At 49.6% G+C, this 22,923-nt stretch overlaps 1 protein-coding gene across 1 annotated transcript; it reads left to right on the top strand.

Moving 5' to 3' along the window:
* The first annotated feature begins 9 nt into the window (after positions 1-9).
* Positions 10-21,541, top strand: HSDL1 (hydroxysteroid dehydrogenase like 1). The gene is made up of 6 exons (XM_049622476.1): positions 10-133; positions 8,257-8,331; positions 11,147-11,372; positions 11,921-12,366; positions 12,572-12,799; positions 18,441-21,541. Exons 3-6 carry the CDS (start codon positions 11,153-11,155, stop codon positions 18,537-18,539), a joined length of 993 nt encoding a protein of 330 aa, XP_049478433.1. The 5' UTR covers positions 10-133; positions 8,257-8,331; positions 11,147-11,152; the 3' UTR covers positions 18,540-21,541.
* Positions 21,542-22,923: the final 1,382 nt, after the last annotated feature.

The raw sequence follows: 22,923 nt of genomic DNA, 5'->3' as shown, positions 1-22,923 counted from the left end.
GTGTCACGTGGGGCGCGGCCCGCGGCAGCTGCGGCGGCGTTGAGCGGGGCGGCGGTGGCGGTGGCGGTGGTGACGGGGGCGGCGGCCTCGCGGGTCTGGCGGGACCGACTCGGAGACTGCGCCGCCTCTGCAGGTACCGCGTCGCCATCCCCCCCCCCCCAGCCCCCCGCGCCCGGCCCCGGGTCCCGAGCCCGCTTCGTCCCCCTCGGCCCGTCCCTCCCTGTGAGCCCCGCCACGCCCCCCGGGACCGGTGCCCCTCGGCGCCATCAGCGTCGCGGACCCTCGGACCCCTTCGTCTCTCCGTTCCCTACGACCCCCGCCTCGGCACCCTCCCTTCCAGACTCATTCCTTCAGCCCCGCGGCTCCCCTTCCCCACTCCCATCCCGGCGTTGCACCCCGGGGGACCCCCGTTCTGGGCCCGCCCCCTCCCCAGGGACCCCGAAGGTCTCGCGCCCCACCCACCGCAGCTCGGCCCCTCTGCCCCCAGACCCCAGCCCGGGGCTCCCCGCGAGGCTCCGAGAGTCACCCCTTTGTGCGCGCTCCTTTATTCTCATGTCTGAAGGACTTGGAGTGGGATTTGTTGTCGTCTTTGTTCTGAATTAGGAGTAATTGAGATTAAGGGAGCGCCTGAAGAAAGGCCACCACCGCTTCCCCAAGCGCGGTGGTTTGCTCGGGTGTGCTGGGCGCCGCCAGGTGCAGGAGCGGAAGGGTCCTGGTCCCTGGTTCACAGGAGCGTGCAGCCCAGCCACCCCAAGACCTGCAGCCCCCGCGGTGATGCCAGCCAGATTCCCGCCTGCGGGGGGTGGGGGGGGTGGGGGGGTGTCTCCCAGTGGGGCGGCCAGCCAGGGCTCTGGATTTTGTTAGACCTTGATTCGAATTCCCGTGAGGTCCTGCGTATGTCACTTTAACCTCTCTCAGCCTCAGTTTCCCCATCTGTAAACTGGGGGGGGGGGTGATGATAACTCTGCCTCCTAACGTTGGTGAGGAAACAGTGAGGTGTCAGGGCTAAAGTCCTTAGGGGACACTTCTGCTTTGAGCCAGCTCTTGGTTCTAATTCCCCGGCCACTACAGATAGCCCGTAGCTAACGTTGCACATCGAGTTATAGCTGCTAATAGCAAACATTTAGTGAGCACTTAAGTTCAGGCACTGTTCTAAGTGCTTTGTAAGTATGAGCCCCTTTAATTCTTGTGATCTCAGGCAGAAACTATTATGTCGGTGTTTACAGGTGATGTAAGGAAAGCCCAGAGGTGAAGTAATTTCACCTTCACCCAAGACACAGCTCTTAGGATCCGACTCCAGGCAGTCTATTTTCAGCGTCTGTGGTTTTAGTCACTACAGGAATATTCCAGTAGCGTGGTGTTCAACAAATCGGCATTTTTTTTAGTGCATATTAAAAATTGACATAAAATTCATATTACAGAAAATTCACCATTTAAGGTTTTAGCCATTTCAAAATGTCTTTGTAGCGGCATATTCACTCTCTCCAGCCATCACCACTTTTTAATTCCAGAACATTCCCATCATCCCAGAAAAAAAAAAAAATCCTACCCCGTTAGCAGTCACTCCCCATTCCCACTGCCCCTGTGCCCTGGCAGCCCTAACCATCTACTTTCTGTCTCTGATTTGCCTTATCTGGACAGTTCCTGTGGATTGATTCGTATGATTTGTAGCCTTTTGTGTCTGGCTTCTTGTACCGAGCAGAGTGTTTTCAGGGTTTGAGTAGCAGGGCGCATCGTACTTCGTTCTTTTTATTGCGAATACCCCACCATGTGGATTGGCCACATTTTGTTGATCCATTCATCTGTTGATGGTTGTTTCCACGTTGTAGCTATTGTGAATAGCGCTGCTGGGAATACGGCTGTACAGGCTTCTGTGTGAGTGTAAGTTGTCTGAGGTGTATGCCTAGGAGTGGGTGCCACTGTTGTTTTAATTCCTGTTGCACAAATGGAGACGCAAAACCCAGGACCGTTGGATCTTGGACGAGGACTCCCATGTTCTGCTCTTTCCACTGAGCTCCCCGTGAATTCAGGTTAGCCGTAGCCTCCAAGTTGGCAAAGGAAGTAAGGAAATTCCAAAAAGTCATGCTACGCCAATAATAACTTGGTCAAAGTGCTGACCCAGAGGTTGAGAAGCTTCTTACGTTTTTTTTTTTTTTCTCCTCAAGAGTGAAATCCGAGCTGTGAACACAAAGCAGTATTTGATCTATTTGTTACAGAGATACTGTATATGCAGCATCATGCTAGGTGCTGAGGAGGAATTTTAAAGATGGGTGTGATCCCAGCCTCACACCATCACCGAGCTGCAGGAGAATTAAAGACGTAAATCTGAAAAGCAAAGTGGCATAGAACGCTTGTGAAAATAATACAGGGAGATTTGTTTATGTCTTGGGGCCGAGAGGGGTTTCTGAACTGGAGGATAACACAGCACAAAGCATACAGGAGAAAGATTGATAAATTTGACTACATTGAAATCAAGACATTCAGTTCGTCAAAAGCACCGTAAAGAGACAAAACATACGGAGAAGCGGTGTCTAGAATATAGAGTGAAAAGGAAGACAACACGGTAGAAGTAAGGGCAAAAGCCAGGAACAGGCGCTTCACAGATGAAGAGCCCCAAACAGCACAGAAGCATCAAAGGATGCAGTCAAGCTTATTAGTAACCAGGAAACGTAAATTAAAACCATAGCTCCCGTTTCACAGCCACCCTGTGGGCGGGAGCCGAAGGTGCCAGCCACTGGGGAGGGGCGCTCCCTGACGGGCGTGGGGATTGGCCAGATAGACCAAGCCGCTTGGGCAGTGCCTGGTTGAACATGTGCGCGGGTGCCCTGTGGCCCCAGCAGCCTGACTCGGGCACACCCCTTCGAGGGACTCTTGGGCACGTGCTCGGGGGATGCGCGCGAGAATGCTGCCGGCAGCTCTCTTCGTAATTGTCAAGCCAAAAGCCCAACCCAAATGCACATCAGCGGTAGAATGGGTGTACGGGCCGTGGCGTGTCTGTGCTGTGTGTTTGTGTGTAGTGTGCAGCAGCGAAAAGTCTGACCTACAGCTCCCGGGGTACGTGTGAGTCTCGAGAACAACGTTGAGTGAAAGCAGAAAGTCACCAAAGAATATACACGCTGTGATTCCTTCATATAAAGTTCAAAACCAGACAAAACTGAACACTTTCTTTCAGAATCCCTGCTGGGGTAAAAGTACAACTATTTTATTTTATTTTTTTTAAAAGGGAAAGGGAATGGTGATGTCAGAATTCAGGAGAGTGGTTTCCCCCAGGGTGGCAGAAGGGGATATGATCAGGGAAGAAGTGGGGGCTTCTAAGACTGGTTTTATTTGTGAAGGAGGGTGACCGCGTGGCTGTCTTGTTATTCTCTGAACTATGCACAATGGGTTTTAAAATGTGTGTATTTTTCAGTTTTTCAAGCTATAGAAAGATTAGTTTTTCAGACACATCTGCCCTCCGGAGGTCTGTGCTCTAGTTGGGGAACCAAGGGATGAAGGAAACGGTTAACGCAGGGTGGTGTGGTAAGGGCTACGTGGGCAAGACAGGAACTCGGGGCCTGGGCGGGGGGTGGGGGGTGGCTTGGTACAGTGGCCTGGGAAGGGGAAGGAAGTGGCACGGGGCTCCCCTTCATCCCAGGCCTGGCGTGTCCTCGGTGTTGTCCGTGAGTGCTGGCGTGGAACTGGGGACTTGAGCTGGTCTTGGGAGGACGGACCGGATTTGAGTGCAGAGAGCAAGACAGATGCAGACTCTATGAGAGAAGTAACATTCCTATGAAACGCTGTTAATGAAAATAAAGTCCACAGCCCTGGAGCTTTACAGAAAAGCTGGGCAGTGCCGGCTGTTGACGGGGACGGGGGGACTGCCTCGGGTCTACCCCTCTCAGGGGAAGATCGTAGGAATCTCGGAGGCTCTTTTCCTGATCCTGCATACACTAGAAGGTTGTGCTTTAAGGGATGTGCAGGATTTGCAACTTGTCTCTTTACTGTCCTAGAAACTAGACTTGATGGTCTGTCTATCTTTCCTTCCATCTGTCCATCCGTCTTAATTTCCTATTGCTGCTGTGACAGATTACCGCAAACAGTGGTTTAAAACAGTGCAGATTCATTCATGCTTCTGGAGGTCAGAGGTCTGAAATCCGTCTCACTGGGCTGACGTGAGGGTGTGTCAGCAGGGCTCTGTCACTCCTGGAGGCTCTGGGGAGAATCTGTTTCCTGCCTTTGGCAGGTGCTTGAGGTGCCGCATTCTCGAGGTAACCCCTCTCCCCGTCGTCAAAGCCAGCGGCCTAGTGTCTTTAAATCCCGCTCGCTGTCTCCTTGACCTCCGCTTCTCGATCGCGTCTCCTCCGACTCTGACCTCCTGCCTCCCTCCTGTAAGGACACGCGTGAGCACAGTGGGCCCGCCCGGATCATCCGGGATCATCTCGCCTCGAGGTCCTTAACTTCATTCCATCCTCCAAGTCCTCTTTGCCACGTAAGGTGATGTATTCATGAGGCTTGAGGATCAGGATATAGACGTCTCCGAGGGTCGTTATTCAGCCTGCCACGCTGCCTTTGTTTGGTGGCTAGTTAGCCGTCTTTCCCCGTCATGCTTGCTTCATTGTCCTGGGAAACGTGGCCAGCCCGCCTGATGCTCCCCCGGGCCTCATTCGTTTAGGTGACGTGGTGGTGGCGGTGTTGCAGCCAAGACTTCTCTCTCCGAACTCTTCCTTCCCGGAGGTTTTTGTGGGAGGTTTGCCTGCCCTCTTCGCTCCTAAGTCGCAGCAGCTAAACTCTGGGTCAGGAGGATGTTACTGGCCACAGCAGTGCTTTGAAGAGGTGACTTTGCTCCGTGCAGGTTTTTTTTCTTTTTAAAGCAGGCTCCATGCCCAGAGTGGAGCCCAATGTGGGGCTTAAACTCACAACCCTAAAATCGAAACCTGAGCTGAGATCAAGAGTTAGATGCTTAACCGAGTGAACCACCCAGCCACCCTACTCTTTGCAGTTTTGACCATAATTTTCCCATGATACTTTTATGTTTGCAATATTCCCTTTAGAGATTTTTTTTTTTTAACATGGTTTGTTTTAGGACTTTTTTGGGAAGCAGTTTTAGGTTTAGAGTAAATGTGAGAGAAAGGTACAGGAATTGCCATATACTCCCTGCTCCCACCCACACAGAGACTGCCCCGTTGTTTTTTGTTTTGTGTGTGTTTGTGTGTGTGTGTGTGTGTATTTACTTTTGAGAGAGAGATAGAGCATGAGGGGCAGAGAGGGGAGGGACGGAGACACAGGATCCGAAGCAGGCTCCAGGCTCTGAGCTGTCAGCACAGAGCCCGATGCGGGGGCTCGAACTCATGAACCACAAGATCATGACCTGAGCCAAAGTCGGATGCTTAACCGACTGAGCCCCCCAGGCTCCCCTTGAGACTGCCCCATTGTTAACATCACTCACCAGAATGGTACCTTTTTTTTTTTTTTTTAATGTTTATTTATTTATTTTTGAGAGAGACAGAGCACAAACAGGAGAAGGGCAGAGAGAGAGAGGGAGAGAGAATCCCAAGCAGGAACCGCACTGTCAGCGCAGAGCCTGATGCGGGGCTGGAACTCATGAATCGTGAGATCATGCCCCGAGCTGAAATTGAGACTCGGATGTTTAACTGACTGAGCCTCCCAGGTGCCAGCACCCTTTTTTTTTTTTTTTTTTAAATCAAGGCTGAACCTACACTGAACATCATAATCGCCCAAAGTTCATAGATTACCTAAGAGACTTTTTATGTGTTTGATGAATTAGTCCTGGGACTGTTGCCTTGCAGAAGTAGAAAATGCCTAACAGGTGATAGGGAACTGCTCCCTTCCCGTTTGGGGGACAGTTCTGACTTTTCCTCACCTGTTTTTCTCCCATTTTGTTCACTGATGATTCAGTTTTCTGTAGAGGCCAGAAAACAAAGCTCTGTAACATTTTTTACAAGCAGACTGTGTAGAGCTGATCATTTGACCGTTTTCGTGTTGCTTTCCAAATGGGTTTTTCCAAGTTTCAGGCCAATACCTACCTGCGGGAAAAGTAACTAGTCAAACCCTCAAAGCAAGTTAAATGCAGCTCAATATCATGCGTATCTTGGTAGGCTTCTAGACTTAAATGCGTAATAAGCTCCTTTAAACCTGGGTTTCCATGAGGTTTCCTGGAAGCTAATGGCTTTGGGGGAAGTCTTAATTTCTTCCTTCATTAGAAAGACATTATTTTCCATCATGTACTACTTACCGAAGGGTGGGGGAGGAGGTGGAGAAGAGGGTGTCAGGAACGTCTGATCTGCTGTTATTTTCCATTTATTGTCCATCTGGGTGTGAGCGAATGTGTAGAAACATGTGATGTGTCTGAGAAGCAGCGGGAGTCGGTCATAAAGCCACGAGCTCGTAATTCAGCCTTGCCTGTCCCCGTCTGGAAGGACCAGGGCTCAGGGCCCCACACCTCCTGCCTGCATCACCACAGCCGCCCCCCTCTGCTGCCAGCCGCCTTTCACAACAAAACCGATCAGTCCCCCACTTTGCCGTAAGGAGCTTAGTAAGTCCACACGCTTCTGTTTGGCACGAGGGCCTTTCACAGTCCAGCCTTCCCTCCCCAGCCCCCTTTCCATCCCTTGGTGGACATCCCGTGCTGTAGGCCTGGAGAACTTGTCACCATTTCCTGGCAGCCTGGACCTCTTGCAGTGCCGTGCCCTTGCCTCCTTCTCTCCGGCCAGGAGGGCCTTCTACCCTCTTCAGCGGGGCCCTCGCCACACTGCACCGGATCGCTCTGTTTTATCTTTCGGTGAATCCCTTGTACGCAGGGGCGGCAGGGGCTTAACTGTGAAGGCTCGTCAGTGTTTGACGCTTAGGTGATCATTGCTGTTCGAGTAGTTTGGTTTTCTGATAGACTTGCCTACAGACCAGTGACTACGCGTGTTTAGACTTTTGGGAGGTATTGTTTATTATTCACAAATAAATCGGTATTTGAATTTGTCGCTCTTCTGTGAGTTTGGTGGGTGTGAGTTAGCTCTGTCCACGTTGAGCTGGATCTGGAGAACGATGACATTGCACTTCTGTCCCTCAAGGCTGTAGACCAGGCCTAGAACGCGTCAGCCCTCTGATTCTCTGTGATTTAAAAAAAAATGTAGCAAAGACAGTGCACGTTTAACTGTGATGTGAAATTGCGTCACGGTAGCCGCCTGGTAGGACGGCCGAGGGGAGTCTGATGGTAGAGCCGGGAAGCCAGACTGTGCCGGGTCCAAGGCCCTGGAAGCTGCTGCTGCCACTTCGCCTCTGGAGTTGCTGCGTCTTTCTGCTGCCCCTGAGCAGGAGGTCCTTGGTGGGTTTTGCACACGGAGTGTCTCTGCAGAGGGTTGGGGAAGTTTGCGTGGTGGTCCCCTCCCGCACGGAGGCACAAGAAAGCGTGGAGGCTGAGAGGTGAGCTGGAGACCGGGTAGTGCGGCTTAATGTAGCAGCCGGCTGCTGAGCTCCTGCTGTGGGCCACAGCTGTGGAAGGTGCTGGAAGAACAGAGAGGAATAAGGTTTGCTCTCAGCCCTGGAGGAATTCAGCCTGCAGGGGGGTCTTCAAAAACAAAATGGTTTGGGACCATGTCCAGGGCGCAAGGAGGGGAAAGGTGTCGCAGAGGTCGCTTTGCTCTGCTCGCTCTTGAAGCACCTGCCCCCGCTCCCAGGCCAGAAGGGGCTGCTCCACATGCCGCAGGCCACTTCCTCCCGCCACCTCCGCCACGGCCACACGGGTGCCGCGTGCCTGGGCGCAGGTGGGCAGCCTGAGTCTCCAGGAACGTGGACTAGAGGGGCCGGGCCTGCACAGGTGGCCCGGAGGAAGGTGGATTGTGGGGAGGGGACAGTTGGGGGCCCCAGGAAGGCCAGGCGGAAACCACGGAGGCAGGATGGCCAGTCCCCTCACCCTCCCGGACCCGCCTGCTCCCTGGCTGTGTCCTGAGCTCCCGGCGTCTCTGCAGAGTGCCGTGTTTCCCGGCTCGCAGAGCTGGTTTATTTCCACTTTGCGAAATGTTCCTTAGGACACAAGGTCCGGGGGCGGCGGGGACGTCCCAGCAGGGCGTCTCCACGGACAGGTGAGTGTCTGCCGTCCTCCGGGGTGAGGAAATGCTTTGCTGCCTGCACCGGGACTCATGGCCGAGGAATTCACGTGTTTTCTTACTTTTTAAACACCTTGATCTTAGGTTTATATACAGTTTTCCCAGCTGAGCTGTGAGGGCAGAAGGAAGCCCTTTGTTTCACGTTAGTTTTTGTTCACAGGTCGGCCTTAAGGGGGCGGAGCGGAATATTCCTGAAGAGCCAGAGCTGGCAGCTGGGAGGTGAGAGGACACCAAGGTAGGTAATGGCCTCGGCAGAAAGTTGTGAGTCTCCTTTGTGGTCAGACACCTGTAGCTAGAGCTTTTCTTCACAAATGTTCAAATTCTTGGAGAAAATTGTGTCTGAGTTTGAGGCAGGAGGACGTCCCCTTTACCTGGCTTCCCATTAGTACGAGGCCATTCGATGAGTCACACTTGCCCTTCTCCTCTCTAGCTGGAACCTCCTACGTGCCCTCCGTGCAGTTAGTTCCCCCCAACTATTGCTTTGGTGATAACCCCCTAGATCTTGAACCATAAGATTTAAATTTTCACATTGTTTTAGTATCTTACATATACACCCACCTGTATTGGGAGGAGAGATGTAATATCCTAAGAATCTGGATTTTTTTGTTGTAGTTTTGTTATTCCTAATTTTATTGCATTTTGATGGAAAAGTAGTAGTATATACAAGTCTTACTTTTGCGTTTGTTTTCCTTGTGGGTTAGCATTTGGTTAGTTAGGAAAGAAGGCACTTGTACACTGTTAAAAAATTATGCCAGGAACTTCCACAGATGACGGTGTAACGTGGTATCTCGTCTGTACGTTCTAGGAAGAAATGACTGGTTGGGTCGCTTGGTTAGAATCGTGCACTCTTGAGCGGTCGCGGCCATCGTGAGCACCTTGGTAGCACATCAGGTCAGGGGCGTGTCCCGTCAGCCACCTGCCTCAGCCGGGACTGGGCTGTGTAGTGAGATGCTGAGCAGGGACCCTGGGAGCTGAGGTTAGTGATCTGGTGGCTGTGCACAGCTCACTGCTCGAGAGACCATCCGTGTGGTGGGGCATTTGGGAACCCCACTGCCCAATCTTTCTCTCCTATTTCTTTGTGACTTTGTTGGTTTGTAGTTCTGATTATACATTTGCATCTGTATCAGTTTATATGTATTCAACACGTACCTATCTATATTCAGCAGGCTTTCTGTTACTTTGTGTGCCTTTTATCACAGTATGCTGTCACTCCTATAATGTGTGCTGTTGCCGTGGCTAATTGGTTTTCTCCTGCGTAGCTCGTTTTCACTCTGCAGAACTTGATTGAGCTCAAATTACATTGCAGTGGAGTGGGAGGGAATTCACTCGTTCCTCCTTAAGCTTATGCCTATTTTTGATGCTTTTTTGGGGGGATTTTCTTAGTTTCAGGAATCTTTTTTTTTTTCCTATTTTAATGGGACTTCTAAAGAGGGCCCATTCCCAGAAATGTTCAGTATATTTTGGATTAAAGTCATTTGTCTTTTATGTAATAAATGCTATGTCCTTGTGTTTGTGTGTGTGAGTTCCTGTTAATTTAATTGCAGTCTCTTGTGATCTCTTTGATATCTTGTCCGATGCAGACAGCACACGGTTGGATCTGGCGTCAGCGGTCCCCAAGCCTGGTCTAGGACCAAGTTCATCAGCCTTGGTAGTGCCTGACTTTTGTCTGTCTCGGCAGGGTCATTTCTCATCACGGGCACACACAGACCAGTTCATATGGCATTTAGAATTGTTCTTTAGGGGCGCCTGGGTAGCTCTGTCGCCCTGACAGAGCTCAGAGCTCTGACTTCAGCTCAGGCCACGATCTCACGGTTCGTGAGTTTGAGCCCCACGTCTGGCTCTGTGCTGACAGCTCGGAGCCTGCAGCCTGCTTCGGATTCTGTGTCTCCCTCTCTCTCTGCCCCTTCCTCACTCATGCTCTGTCTCTCTCTCTCAAAAGGAAACATTAAAAAAATTAAAGAAAGAAAGAACGAAAGAATTGTTTTGTTAAATGGCCTTCTCTTTTCTTGGGTACAATTAATTAACTCCTTTGTGAATCCGTAGCATGTGTCATGGTACCTGGAACATAGTAAGGGCTTTGTAAATGCTTGCTGCGTGGGTACTTACAAGAGCGAGTTGTGTTGGACTCTTTGTTCGGCCGTAGGGAGCAGGGCAAAGGTATTGGTGCCCCGGTGACCTCAGTAAGACAGAGGCGTCCTGCTATGTTGTCACTTAAGAAAACCAGTTCTGGGGCGCCTGGGTGGCTCAGTTGGTTAAGCGTCCGACTTCGGCTCGCGTCGTGACCTCAAGCCCCGCGTCGGGCTCTGTGCTGACAGCTGTGCTTTGGATTCTGTGTTTCCCTTTCTCTCTCTGCCCCTCTCCCACTCGTGCTCTGTTCCTCTGTCTCTCAAAAATAAATGTTAAAAAAGAAATTTAAAAAACAAAAAAGAAAACCAGTTCCTCGGGTGTGGGGAGCACCTGTTTTATAAAAATTTATGTTTTGTATATTATTTATTCACAATATCATTTACGTGAACGCGTATTACAGCTTAGTTTTGTCTCACATGGATTGTAAGCTCTTTTTGGCCAAGGCAGTGTCTTAATACTGCCTCTGTTTCTTCTACTCTGTCTCGGCGTGGGTGGTGGGCCTCTGCACTGGCTCGATTTGAAGAAAGCAGGGAAGTAAACACACCTCTCAGCTGTTACATGAATTAAAAGTCTGTCTGTCACTGTGCTGGGCGAGGAGCTTTTTTAGGGCGCAGAGCATATTGTGTTTATCTCTGTATCCACAACATGTAGCACAGTGCCTGAATTTTTGTAGGAATTTGATAGCTCTTGGTAGTTATGTTGACTAATCTCTTAAGAAGAAAAGGACTTTATGAGCTGCAGATGTTAATGAGATTATAAATGGATTGGATCCATGGGTTACATGCGTTTGAGACATTACTGTTAGTTGAATGCATAATCGTCAAGCTCTGACGTCCTTAGACGTCTGTCTTCATTCAGACTCCGTGTGTTCCTTTAACTTAACTAATAAGCAAAGCACACCTCTCTCCCCCCCTCCCCCGCAGGCTGCCATGGCTGCCGTTGACAGCTTCTACCTCTTGTATCGGGAGATCGCCAGGTCCTGCAATTGCTACATGGAAGCTCTGGCCTTGGTTGGAGCCTGGTATACAGCCCGGAAAAGCATCACCGTCGTCTGTGACTTTTACAGCCTGATCAGACTGCATTTCATCCCACGCCTGGTGAGCAGAGCAGATCTGATCAAGCAGTACGGAAGATGGGCAGTCGTGAGTGGTAAGTTCTAATGGTAACAGTATAAGCTTTTCTGTTTGTGTTTTAAGTCGGATGTCTTGCTCGAGGAGTTACTGAATTCTGTGGGAAGTTTTCACGGGAACATAGTTCCGTTGTGATCACGTTCACATTTTCTTACTGCCCTCCTCTCGGAAGGATCGTCCTGTGACGTCTGCCTCTCCTTCTGCTCTCCTGTGCCCGGTCCTGCCCCAGCCCACCTTCCTACCTCTTGCTTTTCCTTTGGCTCTGTTCTGAAATTGTCCTTAGAAACCGTCACCACTTTCAGAAATGCTTCCCTTAAGTTAAATTTCATTTTCATTTATCAGTTTCCCAGGAAAGTACCTCCCAGCACTCTTTCAAGCCAGATATAAGCTTGAAAACCATTCTCTGCCGTGTTTCACAATCAGCTCGGTGGACGTGAAATCGCCCTTCTGGGGTTTATTTCCAGTGTGAACCCTTCTCTGCTTAACCCCGGAAATGGGGTATTTAAGGTTCCCTGTGAAGGTTGCACCCGAGACAATCGTGCTCACGTGCTGTGACTTGGGTCGCAGGTGCCACGGACGGGATCGGGAGAGCCTATGCAGAAGAGTTAGCGAGCCGTGGTCTCAATATCATCCTGATTAGTCGCAACCAAGACAAGTTGCAGATGCTGGCTAAAGACATCGCTGACACCTACAATGTGGAGACCGATATCATAGTGGCGGACTTCAGCAGCGGCCGGGAGATCTACGACCCGATTCGAGAAGCCTTGAAGGACAGAGACATCGGCATCTTGGTGAATAACGTGGGCGTGTTTTATCCCTACCCCCAGTATTTTACTCAGGTCTCCGAGGACAAACTCTGGGATATCATAAATGTAAACATTGCCGCGGCCAGTTTGATGGTCCACATAGTGTTACCAGGAATGGTGGAGAGAAAGAAGGGCGCTGTTGTCACCATCTCTTCTGGCTCCTGCTGCAAGCCTACTCCCCAGCTGGCTGCGTTTTCTGCTTCTAAGGTAATGTCTTCCCGATTGGAAAATGGCATCAGAAGGCAATAGGACCTTTATTACGTGGTTTGGTCCGGTTTGCTGAGCTCTTTGTCAGCAGCTCGCATTGACTGTATTTTTTCCTGAAATGGTAATCAGCAAGCCTTTTTTCTCTCCTGAATTTTCTTCCGCCTTCCCCCCAAATTAAGTCTTGACCCCTGCTCCGTTTTAACAGGCTTATTTAGACCACTTCAGCAGAGCACTGCAGTACGAGTATGCTTCTAAAGGAATCTTCGTACAGAGTCTAATCCCGTTCTACGTGGCTACCAACATGACCGCACCCGGCAGCTTTCTGCACAAGTGCCCGTGGTTGGTGCCTTCGCCAAAAGTATACGCACACCATGCTGTTTCTACCCTTGGCATTTCGAAAAGGACCACAGGATACTGGTCCCATTCTATCCAGGTAACAGTATGCGCTCGGCTCTTGTAATTAGGTTAATGCATCCTGAACCTTTCTAAATGATACATGGCAATCTGATTGAGGCCTACCGCGGAAACGTGAGAATTGCAAATTCTGATTCTTAAACCTGACACTCTTAGTGGTTCTGGTTAAGTCACTAAATTCCTTTTTGTGAAGTTATTATTTTATCAAGAACATCGAATAGTTTCATCTGTGTGATCCCTAAGAGATGAGATACGCTGCTTTCATATAGGTAGATGGTAGCAGTGTAAAAATACTAAGTATTTACATGGGGATTTCAAAGTAAAACAGATTCTAGTAATGATTCAGAGGGTGCCTCTAAATCAGCAGTGTAACCCACGAACACGAAACCAAGGTCGGTCTGTATCTCACATAACCATCGAGCCAGCTAATGCCCCAGCGTATTCTGGAACTCATTTGTTCAAGAAGCATAGACTCTACTGTTGAGTTTCCTGTTTAGGTGTGACAGAGGTGTGGGTCTTTGGTAGTTGAAGGAGTAACTTGGATATTTGAAAATTTGGTTCCAAGTATTCGGTAGAGAGCTCGTGATTTGTTAGAGCAGACTCGTGGCGGAATTGGTAGGTGCGCCCTAGTTTAGAATGGTTGCTCTTTGATATGTAGTTTCTTGGTTGCCAAGCAAGTATTTTTGAGACTGTTTGTGCGTAAAGATCGTTAAATTTGTCATCACCAACTTCTTAGATAAGTAAATCAACAATTTTTACTTTTATCAAAAGATTTGGTGAAAAGTTTCTTGAATAAAAAGGAGTTTTACTTACGTGGTTGTTTCCAGGCCCTTCATTCCTGGAGAAAAGCAGAGAAAGGCAAAACAGTAGTTTTCGAGGCCAGCGAACGTTGAAGTTATGTGACAAATGAAGACCTATCAAGGACGGGATGGGGCTTAGCCGTGGCAGATGTTTTGACTGCATTTATAAAACACCCACATTTTAATGATAATTAGTTCACGTTGATGAACTCTTCTTGAGAATGTATATTTTTCCGCCCAGAAAATCTGTTAATTCCTAGAATAGCTTTTTGTACAGAGCTGTTAAAACTTTACATGTTTGTCTGTTTTCGTTTCTATTTTACTCAAATTATTTTCAGCATTATCATTTTTTTCTTCTTTTAAAAATTCTTTTATTTTTTTTGAGAGAAAGGGAGAGCACGAGCGAGTGTGCACACGTGAGCAGGGAGGGGCAGGGGTAGAGGGAATCTTGAGCAGACTCCATGCTCAGTGCGAAGCCCGACGTGGGGCTCAGTCTCATGACAGAGAGATCATGACCTGAGCCAAAATCAAGAGTTGGACACTTATCCAGCTAAGCCACCCAGGTGCCCCGCTTTTTTTGTTTTCAATTTTACAACAAAGATTTGATCGTTAATCACTGTTTTGTCCATAGTCGGATTCTCGGATAGCTTTAGATGCTGTGATTTTTCTTTCTGATCGTCATCTCTTCCGAATACGGTTTTCTCGGGTCGCAAAGATCAAATTTTGTTAAGATTTCCTTCCTCTGTCAATTTTTAGTGCCTGAGGAATTGACTGGGTGAGGTTTGATGTGCCCCACGTACCAACCGTATGAAACGTTACCTGCGCTGTTTGTCTCGGTTAGTTTTCCACATTTCGAATGGAGCAAGAGTAGATACACCGTGTTGGGTTTAGAATCTTGGAAATCCTTGATGAAGTCGATGAAGGCAGTTTCGGGATCTTTCTGAGAGCCGTGGGTTGCCGTGAGCGGCGGGGAGGGACACGGAAAACGCACGCTCCACAGATGCGGCGGCAGGTGGATTGGGCCCGAGGAGGGAGGTGTATTTGTCAGTCCGTTTATGGCAGCAGAGACGTGGCTGTTCGTGAGTGCTGGGGGGAAGGGCTGTGTGGAGAAGAGTGGCCTACAGATGGGAGAGAAGGCGTGGTGCTGGAAGCGAGGGCAGGACCGAGAGCGCAGTGGAGGGGAGGTGACGTGGGCCTGGGGACAGTGAGGAAGGCGAGGAGGCCGTGGAGGCGAGGAGGGGCTGCTGTCTGGTGGCTCCTGTGAGGCAGGGGGCTTGGAGAGTGAGGAGGTATGGAGGGGGGTGTGGGGGGTGGGGAGGGTGCCGCATGCGGGTGAGTGACCCTTGTGGGACCCGCTCCCGGGACAGCCTCTGGAGTAATTTCACCACCCTTTACTGAGAATGCAGTGTATTCAGCGATGGCTGCCAAGTGTATAAAAAAGGCTCTTTCTGATGCGCTTGCACAGAGGTCGGCGGGGGGGGGGGGGGGGGGGGGGGAGGTGTCCTCACTCCTTCCCCGGGCCCCAGCCCTCGCGGGTGTCCGCAGAACACCGTCCGACACAGGAGCCGCGTTCGCTCGCGGCCGCACCTTTTCTGCGTTCTTGCCGTCCATGGAGTTGAACGATTGCCTCTTCCCTGCGTTACACTGGTTGTCTTAATGATTGGCGAGCAAAAAAATAGAAAAAAACGATTTGGACTTAAAACAGCTAGAAAGGAGTCCGATGCCTTTCCTTTAATCGCTAACTAGTGTTCAGCGTCGATTCGGGAGCACTTCTCATCGCAGACGCGGCACCAGGCGGTATTGTCCGCTTCGGAGCACAGAGCGAGGCCGACGGAAAAGCTGATAGCTTTCTGTCTGTGGGTCTTGCCGTGAAGGCCAGAGACACTCTGGTATGTGTTAGGCTGGAAAAGCCATTAAGTCCACAAGTTGACCAGGAAGGGTCTTGCTTAGGGGCCCGGGGGCTGTGCTCCTGGTGGTCCACTGACCGAGCCACGGGGACCGGCAGGCGGGGTGGGGCATCTGGGCTCTCTCTGCTCGGAATTTCTCCCCACGGTGGGCGTATTTGTTCACGCGTGCCGTGTGTCTGTGGCTATTGGAAAAAGCAGACGTGGCGTTTAGAGGAGAGGGGAGCTGGGGGACGGTGAGGAGGCCCTGGAATTGCGTCTCGAGATGTGGTGAGGGGCCAGGGGAGGCAGGCCGGCAGCCATGTCAGAGGTCACGGCCCCCCTTGCCCAGCCCAAGTTCCCGTGCCGGTTGCCGGCCGGGAAGGGGACTGCGCACCACACGGCTTCGGTGCTGCTGTGTTTCTTCCTTTGGGATAACTCTGGTGCGAGGGTCCAGCCCAGGTTCTTTGGGCTCTTTTCCATCTCGGCTCTTCCCAGTTCTTACCCAGGCCCCACCCGCGCCGGTCTCTGAGGAACACGGCATCGGCATTTTCGTTGCTGATGCAGATTTGCAACCAGCCGAACACGCCCGTTTGCTATTGAGTTTCTCCTCTGGCTCCGGGTCCCCACGTCTTACTGAACAGCAGTCCCTGCGGGGACTACACTGCGTCCGGATCGGTTACTGTTGGCTTTTGTCTCAGGAGAAAAGCAGCTCCTTTCCTTGACCTAGACAGTGGGTCAGGGTCTGAACATGCACAGAGCCTTCCAGAGCCCGAGACCCAACCCCCCCCCCCCTCCCCCCCCCCCCCCCCCCCCAGACACACTCACACTCACTCCCCCTGTAAACAAGTAGGTGGGTCGCCCCTTTAGTTTCTAATCTGCCAGTACACAGGGGATGAAGTTCTTTCCTCTTCTAGTAGCTCTTTCCACGCTGCTACCCAGGGTGCTAGGACCCCACTCGGATAAGTTGGAAATGGTGTGCCGGTGACGTCTCCACGTGCAGCACGTCAGGACAGTGGCACAGTGCACCCCGATGCTGGTCCCCTTGCGGTAGACAGTGGTCAGGGGTGGAAATTAAAAACGAAGATTCTTAGGTGTTCATCCCTCCTTCACTGGATACATACTGCAAAAACGCATCGTAGTCCACCCTTGCCAGAGGGGGCCTGAAGCCAGAGATGGTGCCGAGCCCTGTAGAGACCATGTCTTTTCCTGTATGTCCGTACTTACGATAAAATTTAATTGGTAAATTAGGCACAGTAAGAGATTCACAACAATAGTGATGAAATAGAACAGTTATAACAACACTGTAATAAAAGTTATGTGACCCTGGTGTCTCTCTCTGTCTCTCAAAATACCTTACTGTCCTGCACTCGCCCTTCTCGTGATGACGTACAAACGCGATCTCTCCGAAAATACCTTGCTGTTCGGTTCGCAGCCTTCTTGTTGTTGTTGTTGTGTGCCTCTGTGATGAGAGGGAGTGAGGTGAGTGACGTAGCATTAGGCTGCTGTTAACTGGGTGAAAAGTCAGGAGATCGTCTGCTTCTGGACCACACTTGACCTTGACCTTGACCGTGGATAACTGAAACCATGGAAAGCAAACCCGGGACGGCAGGGGCACTGCTGTACTTGGAAGAGGGGCTCCAGTTTTGGCTCCTGTCCCAGGCTCCTGTGTGTTTGAGTGCGTCCCTACTCCCGGCATCCTCTTGGACTTCCTGGAGCCGACTTCCTGGATCTCCTTGGATTTAGAACAAAACTTTGCTTTAGAGCAGCAGCTCCTGGGAAGAGGATCCAGGTATTTTCCCCACAAAATCCTGCTTTGCACAGAGGTCCAGAGAGACCTTAGTTGCGTCCCCAGAAAGTTTCCCGTGGCTCCTGGCCGGATACTGGGCTCCTGTCTGTGAGGCGGTGGGCTGGTGCTTCTCTGGAACCTGCAGTGGACATCCGTGGCTCCACGACTGTCATCCCACAGGTCATGATACTGGACCCCCCTCCTGTTCATTGTGGCCTCCCCACGGTTGTACGGTACCCTGGGTCTGGGGTGACCTCTGTTATTTTCGTTCTGTTCAAGGCTAGAATTTTAGCACTTGCCAGCCGTCTGCTCCTCTCTCTGTCTTCCTTTGCCTTTTCTTTTCCCTTCTTCAGAGGCCAAGTGTCCTGTGCTCTACCAGCCGAGCCAGCCAGGCCTCCCATTCATCTCCTTCCCTACCGTACTAGTAGAACTTCCGCTCAGCGCAGTCCTGGACGAACTTGTCAGCGTAGCGCGGGGTTTTTGTCCATCTTGGCACGGGTGGCGTTCGGCGTTGGATAATCCCTTGTTGTGGGGCTGGCCTGGGCATCCCTGGCCTCTACCCACTGGATGCCAGTAGCACCGGCACCCCAGTTGTGACAACCAGGAATGTTTCTGGACATCGCGTTATATCCCCTTGGGTGGCAAAATGGCGGGGGTGGGAGTCCCCGGGACAGGGCGGCATCGGTAGGATTCTCCCCCGGAGTGCCCAGGCCGTCGTCCTTACGGCTCAGGTCTGTCCCACGGTCCCGGTGTTTTTGACTCAGTTCTCTTGTTGAATTTCGCCCCATCCTGCCCCTCGAACCTTTTCCCACACGGTACTAGTCACCGATGCATTTATCCGTTTCAACTGCCTTTCGTTCCTGGAGTGGTCTTGTCCTTCTCAACCGAATGACCACCCTATTCATCTCATGTTAAGTAAAGATGGACTCATACTCCTTCCTGCATGTACGTCTGTCCAGCCTCATTGGCGGGGGTCGGGGGGTTGGTGGGTGGTGAGCGTACTTACATTCCCATGGAGTCTAGCACAGGTTCGTATACAAAACTAGGCGTTTGGTACAAGAGCACCTAAGGGCTTTTTCTTTTTTTCGTATTTGATTGGTGGTATTTGTTGCATTGAGTCATATACTGACATTGAAGTGTCTGTGCTTTGCATTCTAACCTTATAACCTTTTTGTCTTTTATTTTTAGTTCCTTTTTGCACAGTATATGCCTGAATGGCTCTGGGTGTGGGGAGCAAATGTTCTCAATCGCTCTTTGCGTAAGGAGGCCTTATCCAGCAAAGCATGAAGCCGCGTGAAGGTTGGGAACTTTTGCCAGCTCGCGGGAGCCTGCAGTATTCTGACGTTTGGAAGAACACATTTACCTTCTGTGTTTTCTTTTATTACTGAGTATTTAGCATACTGTTGACTCATCGTCTGCAAAGCATACGTAATACTTTCAGAGAATGCTGCGGAGAAACCTCAAGGGCCACATCACACGGATGGTACAGAAGTAAACAACGACTGAGGCACGAGAACTGGTTGGGGGAACCTAAATTTTGATGCTTTTTTTTTTTTCCTCTAAGCTGTCCAAAAGCCATGCGATTTATGTTGTTCTATGAGCTGCAGCAATCTCGATAGTGAAATATAATATGACTTGTCAGGTCTCGTCGTTTTGAGTGTTTTTTTTTTTTTTTTTTTTTAAGGGAAATTATCTATTTCAGTAGATGAATTATAGTATTGATTTTCAAATGTTCATCAGGAAAGACTATCGAAAGGTGTGATTTTGTAAGATTGCTGGTGTAATTAGCAGTAGGACCCTGTATCATATTGTATAGCTCTGTTTGTGTGTGAAAACGCTCCACTTCAGGCGGCATTTCACTAGAGGCCATGTGCGTATGTGTGTTGTGTACATCCAGACAACTTGATTTATGGTTAAGTTACTTTGGAAAATACGTCTTGTTAAGATGGCCTCACGTGGAACCTTACGGGGTATTATAATTCTAGATTACTTCTCTTCATACTAAATAAGCCCACCCAATTTTGTGCTATAGGTTTGCCGTGTATAATATCATACATTCTGTTGTTGCTTTTTTTTTTTAATCTACTGTGAAATTAATTCATTACTAGATTTGGACCTATAACGGTTGACCCTCTGTCATCTCTTGATTTGTAATTGCTGTGGATAAGTAGTGATTTCTCAGCCTCTGCCCCATTTTATAATGGAAGTTTAGCCCTTTAGAGCTTATATCTGGTTTTCATATCCTTTTCTATGTAATATTCTCTTACAGTGGCATCATTGGAGTAAACGTCAAGTACTTATGGCATTGTCGTTAAAACGTGGTCAAATTATGTGTGTGATAATGATGTATGTATTAGAAGCTTGTTCTTGGTTCGTGTAATGAGTTTACACGTTACAGTGAACGCTCTCACTGATGTGAAGATCGTTAGGCACAACCCCCCACGATAGGAGTTGGCGCTGAAACCTACCGTGAAATAAATGTTTTTGGCTCGGATCTTACAAAGCCAGACGTTTCTGAGGGCCGCTCTCTAGTGCTTTGGCAACCGTAGATCGCCACGTGGACGTGACGGTACGTGCCAGTTAAGAATTGGGGGTCTGTGATTGGGACGCTGATGCAGAAACTAGTAAATGGGTTGAAATCAGGACTTGTACGGAATTGTTTTCTCCTGAGATGGTACTCCATTATGAGTCAGGCGAGAGCACGCTTCGATGTCTTACCCACGATTTCGCCAGTGCTGTTGCCTCAGTATTTCCAGATCTGACACGGACTCAGAAGATCAGTGATTGAGTTCAGAAGCTCTTCCACTGATAGACCAGGCCTTCGTTACACAAGAGGAAGACCTTCACACGTGAAAACTTAGTAGCGGGATCACGCGGCACTGAGCACGTTGAGGGAGTTAGTGTGGATGCCTTCGTCACAGTTGGCATTTTCCCTCCCCAGCAGTTAACACACGGTCATTAAGACTAGAACAGAGTTTGCTTTCATGCCACATTGACCTGAAGTTTCCATTGACATGTAGTAAGAAGCAGCAGCTTGATGTAAAAACACCCCGTTTATATCTAAGCTGTTATGTGGTGAGGTATCGAGTCGCCGTTATGTGATGAGAACAAGTAAATCATGTCCGTGATGTTGTAAAATTCTCTACTTGGCAGGACGTTTGTAAGAAAGCTGCTGCAAAGCTTGTGAAAGATCAGAATGAAGAATGTTCCTTAGGTTTCTTCTTCGATAAAATACGTTTTCCCAGAGCTCATTTGAGAATCAGAATTGGGCCCACTGCGGATGGGATTTCTTAGGAAGAATGTGGGAACTTAAGAACCTTTGAAATAATCTGTGAACTGAAAATTTAACAATAAAAACTGTTGCTTCGCCTTCCATTGGAAGAGGTTTTGCTCTGAGTAACTGTATTTGGAATGAAAGATTTTTTTCCCCCATAGGAACAATTCCCTTAAAATTACCGAAAAATAATTGAATCTGTGAACACCTGTGGTAGTAATTCATTAAAAGCTGCTAATTCAGCAAGAAAATGGTCCATAACCACGTGTCTGTTAAGTCTTTCAAAACGAGTAAGTTGATGTTTTGCTCTCATTCTCCTGATAGGTTGAGTAGATGGAGCTAAGTTTTGATCATTGACTTTGGCGACATGGAGATCCCTACTGGTTTTGCCCCGAGCCATTTTGTCTGGATGAAAGATAGATTCTAGTGGGTTCAAGAAGGAGCGGAAACTGGGTGGTTCAGTCGGTTGAGCGGCCGACTTCGGCTCAGGTCACGATCTCACGGTCCGTGAGTTCGAGCCCCGCGTCGGGCTCTGTGCTGACAGCTCGGAACCTGGAGCCTGTTTCGGATTCTGTGTCTCCCTCTCTCTGACCCTCCCCTGTTCATTCTCTGTCTCTCTCTGTCTCGAAAATAAATAAACGTTAAAAAAATTAAAAAAAAATAAATGAACTTCTAAAAAAAAAAAAAAGGAGCAGAAAGAAAAGGAGACAGCAAGGAGAGACAGTTCTGTTTTGTTTGTTTTTTTAAATGTTTTTAATCTTTATTTATTTTTGAGAGAGACAGAGTGCAAGCGGGGGAGGAACAGACAGAGAGGGAGACACAGAATCCGAAGTGGGCTCCAGGCTCTGAGCTGTCAGCACAGAGCTGGATGGGGGGGGGGGGGTGTCGAATTCATGAACCGTGAGATCATGACCTGAGCCAAAGTCGGACACCCAACCAACTGAGCCACCCAGGCGCCCCAGGAGAGACAGTTCTTTTGAGGAGTCTTGTTCTGTTTTAATCTCAGTTACTTAAAATCTTGTCACATTTGGGAACCAGAGGGTTAGGTGGTATCCTCAATCTTGATATCGTGGGCCCTCCTAAACCAAGTCCAGTCTGTCTGTGTCTCTGTCTCAGGACTGGCTTGGCTGTTACTCTTTAAAATAGCATTTAGTCTGAATAAAGATTTACCTTCCAATGGAATTTGCAAATTCTTTATCCTACACGTAAAACATGAAGTTATTTTAGAACCTGGAGTGGTGGGAAATGGCTAGACAAGGAGCCTAGGGCTCTCATCCTTTCTTAGTAGATTTCTAAAACACCTGTCTTGAGCCCTGGCCCCCTTCAGTTTGTAGGGTTCTCAGAAGCGGGCAGCATTGTCCTCTTGCCTGCTTTGGGGCTTGACCATCACATGACAAGGATGTTTTCAGTTCACTAGCCTACCCCTAGTTGGGTCGTGTGTTCAGTGGCACAGTGACTTAAAGGCCTGTTAAAAAAGAACGTTGGCTGAGACAAATTCACCCCACCGAAGAGCACTGAAGTTTTTTGTTTCAAGTTTATTTAATTCGAGAGTGTGCAGATGCATGGGTGGGGGGAGGGGCAGAGAGGGAGAGAGAATCCCAAGCAGGCCCCACGCTTGGTGCTGAGCCTGATGCCGGGCTGGATCTCCTGGTCATGAGGTCATGACCTGATCCAAAATCAAGAACCAGGCACACCCACATTTAAGTTTAAGATCAAGTGCCACCATTACATGGTGGCAGCATGGGAGTGCTTCACTTTGAGGATTTATGAATGCAAGAGTCGAGAATTCTCTGTAAGTTGCTAACATCGATGCAATCTCAGAATGGGGAGAAGAACTTCATCAGGTGTGGGCGGGTCTAGCGACAGTCATCATTGTTTATTGAACATGGGTGTGTCCAGCCCTGTGTGTTTCCTTTAACCTTCATCCTGGAAGGTAGGTGTAAATACCTCTCTGGGGCAAGGAAGGTGGGGTACAAAGGGCTGAGGTACAACTTGCCCAAGATCCCAAGGCTAGTTGGTGATGGTGTATTAATCTAGTGTATTAAATCAGCTGGGTTAAATAATGATAAAGGGACTATGAAGTGCTGTGCTTTCTTGTCACGTTGGTGCCATTCAGCATTATCATGGTGCTCGTGATCCTAGTATCTAAACCACGCGGGCATCTCCGGGGAGGCCAACGTTTCCGAGTTTAGCGCACTGATCCTGTTTCTTCCAACAAGGAAAACCACTGGGCGTCAAGTGGTCCCCGCGAAGTGGGGCGAGGAGCGGAGTCCGGAGCGGGCAGGCGGGGTTGGGACAGGGATTTCGCACGTCAGGGGGTTGATCCCCGAGCCACCGGCGGGCCGCCTCCCCGGGCCCGTCGCGTCGGGCAAACCGAAGGAGGCTTGCAGAGTGCGT

Source organism: Panthera uncia, assembly GCF_023721935.1.
Source record: "Panthera uncia isolate 11264 chromosome E2 unlocalized genomic scaffold, Puncia_PCG_1.0 HiC_scaffold_20, whole genome shotgun sequence".
NCBI classification, from domain to species: Eukaryota; Metazoa; Chordata; class Mammalia; order Carnivora; family Felidae; genus Panthera; species Panthera uncia.
The sequence above is the reverse complement of the archived record's forward strand: the minus strand, read 5'-3'. Positions and strand labels throughout refer to the sequence as shown.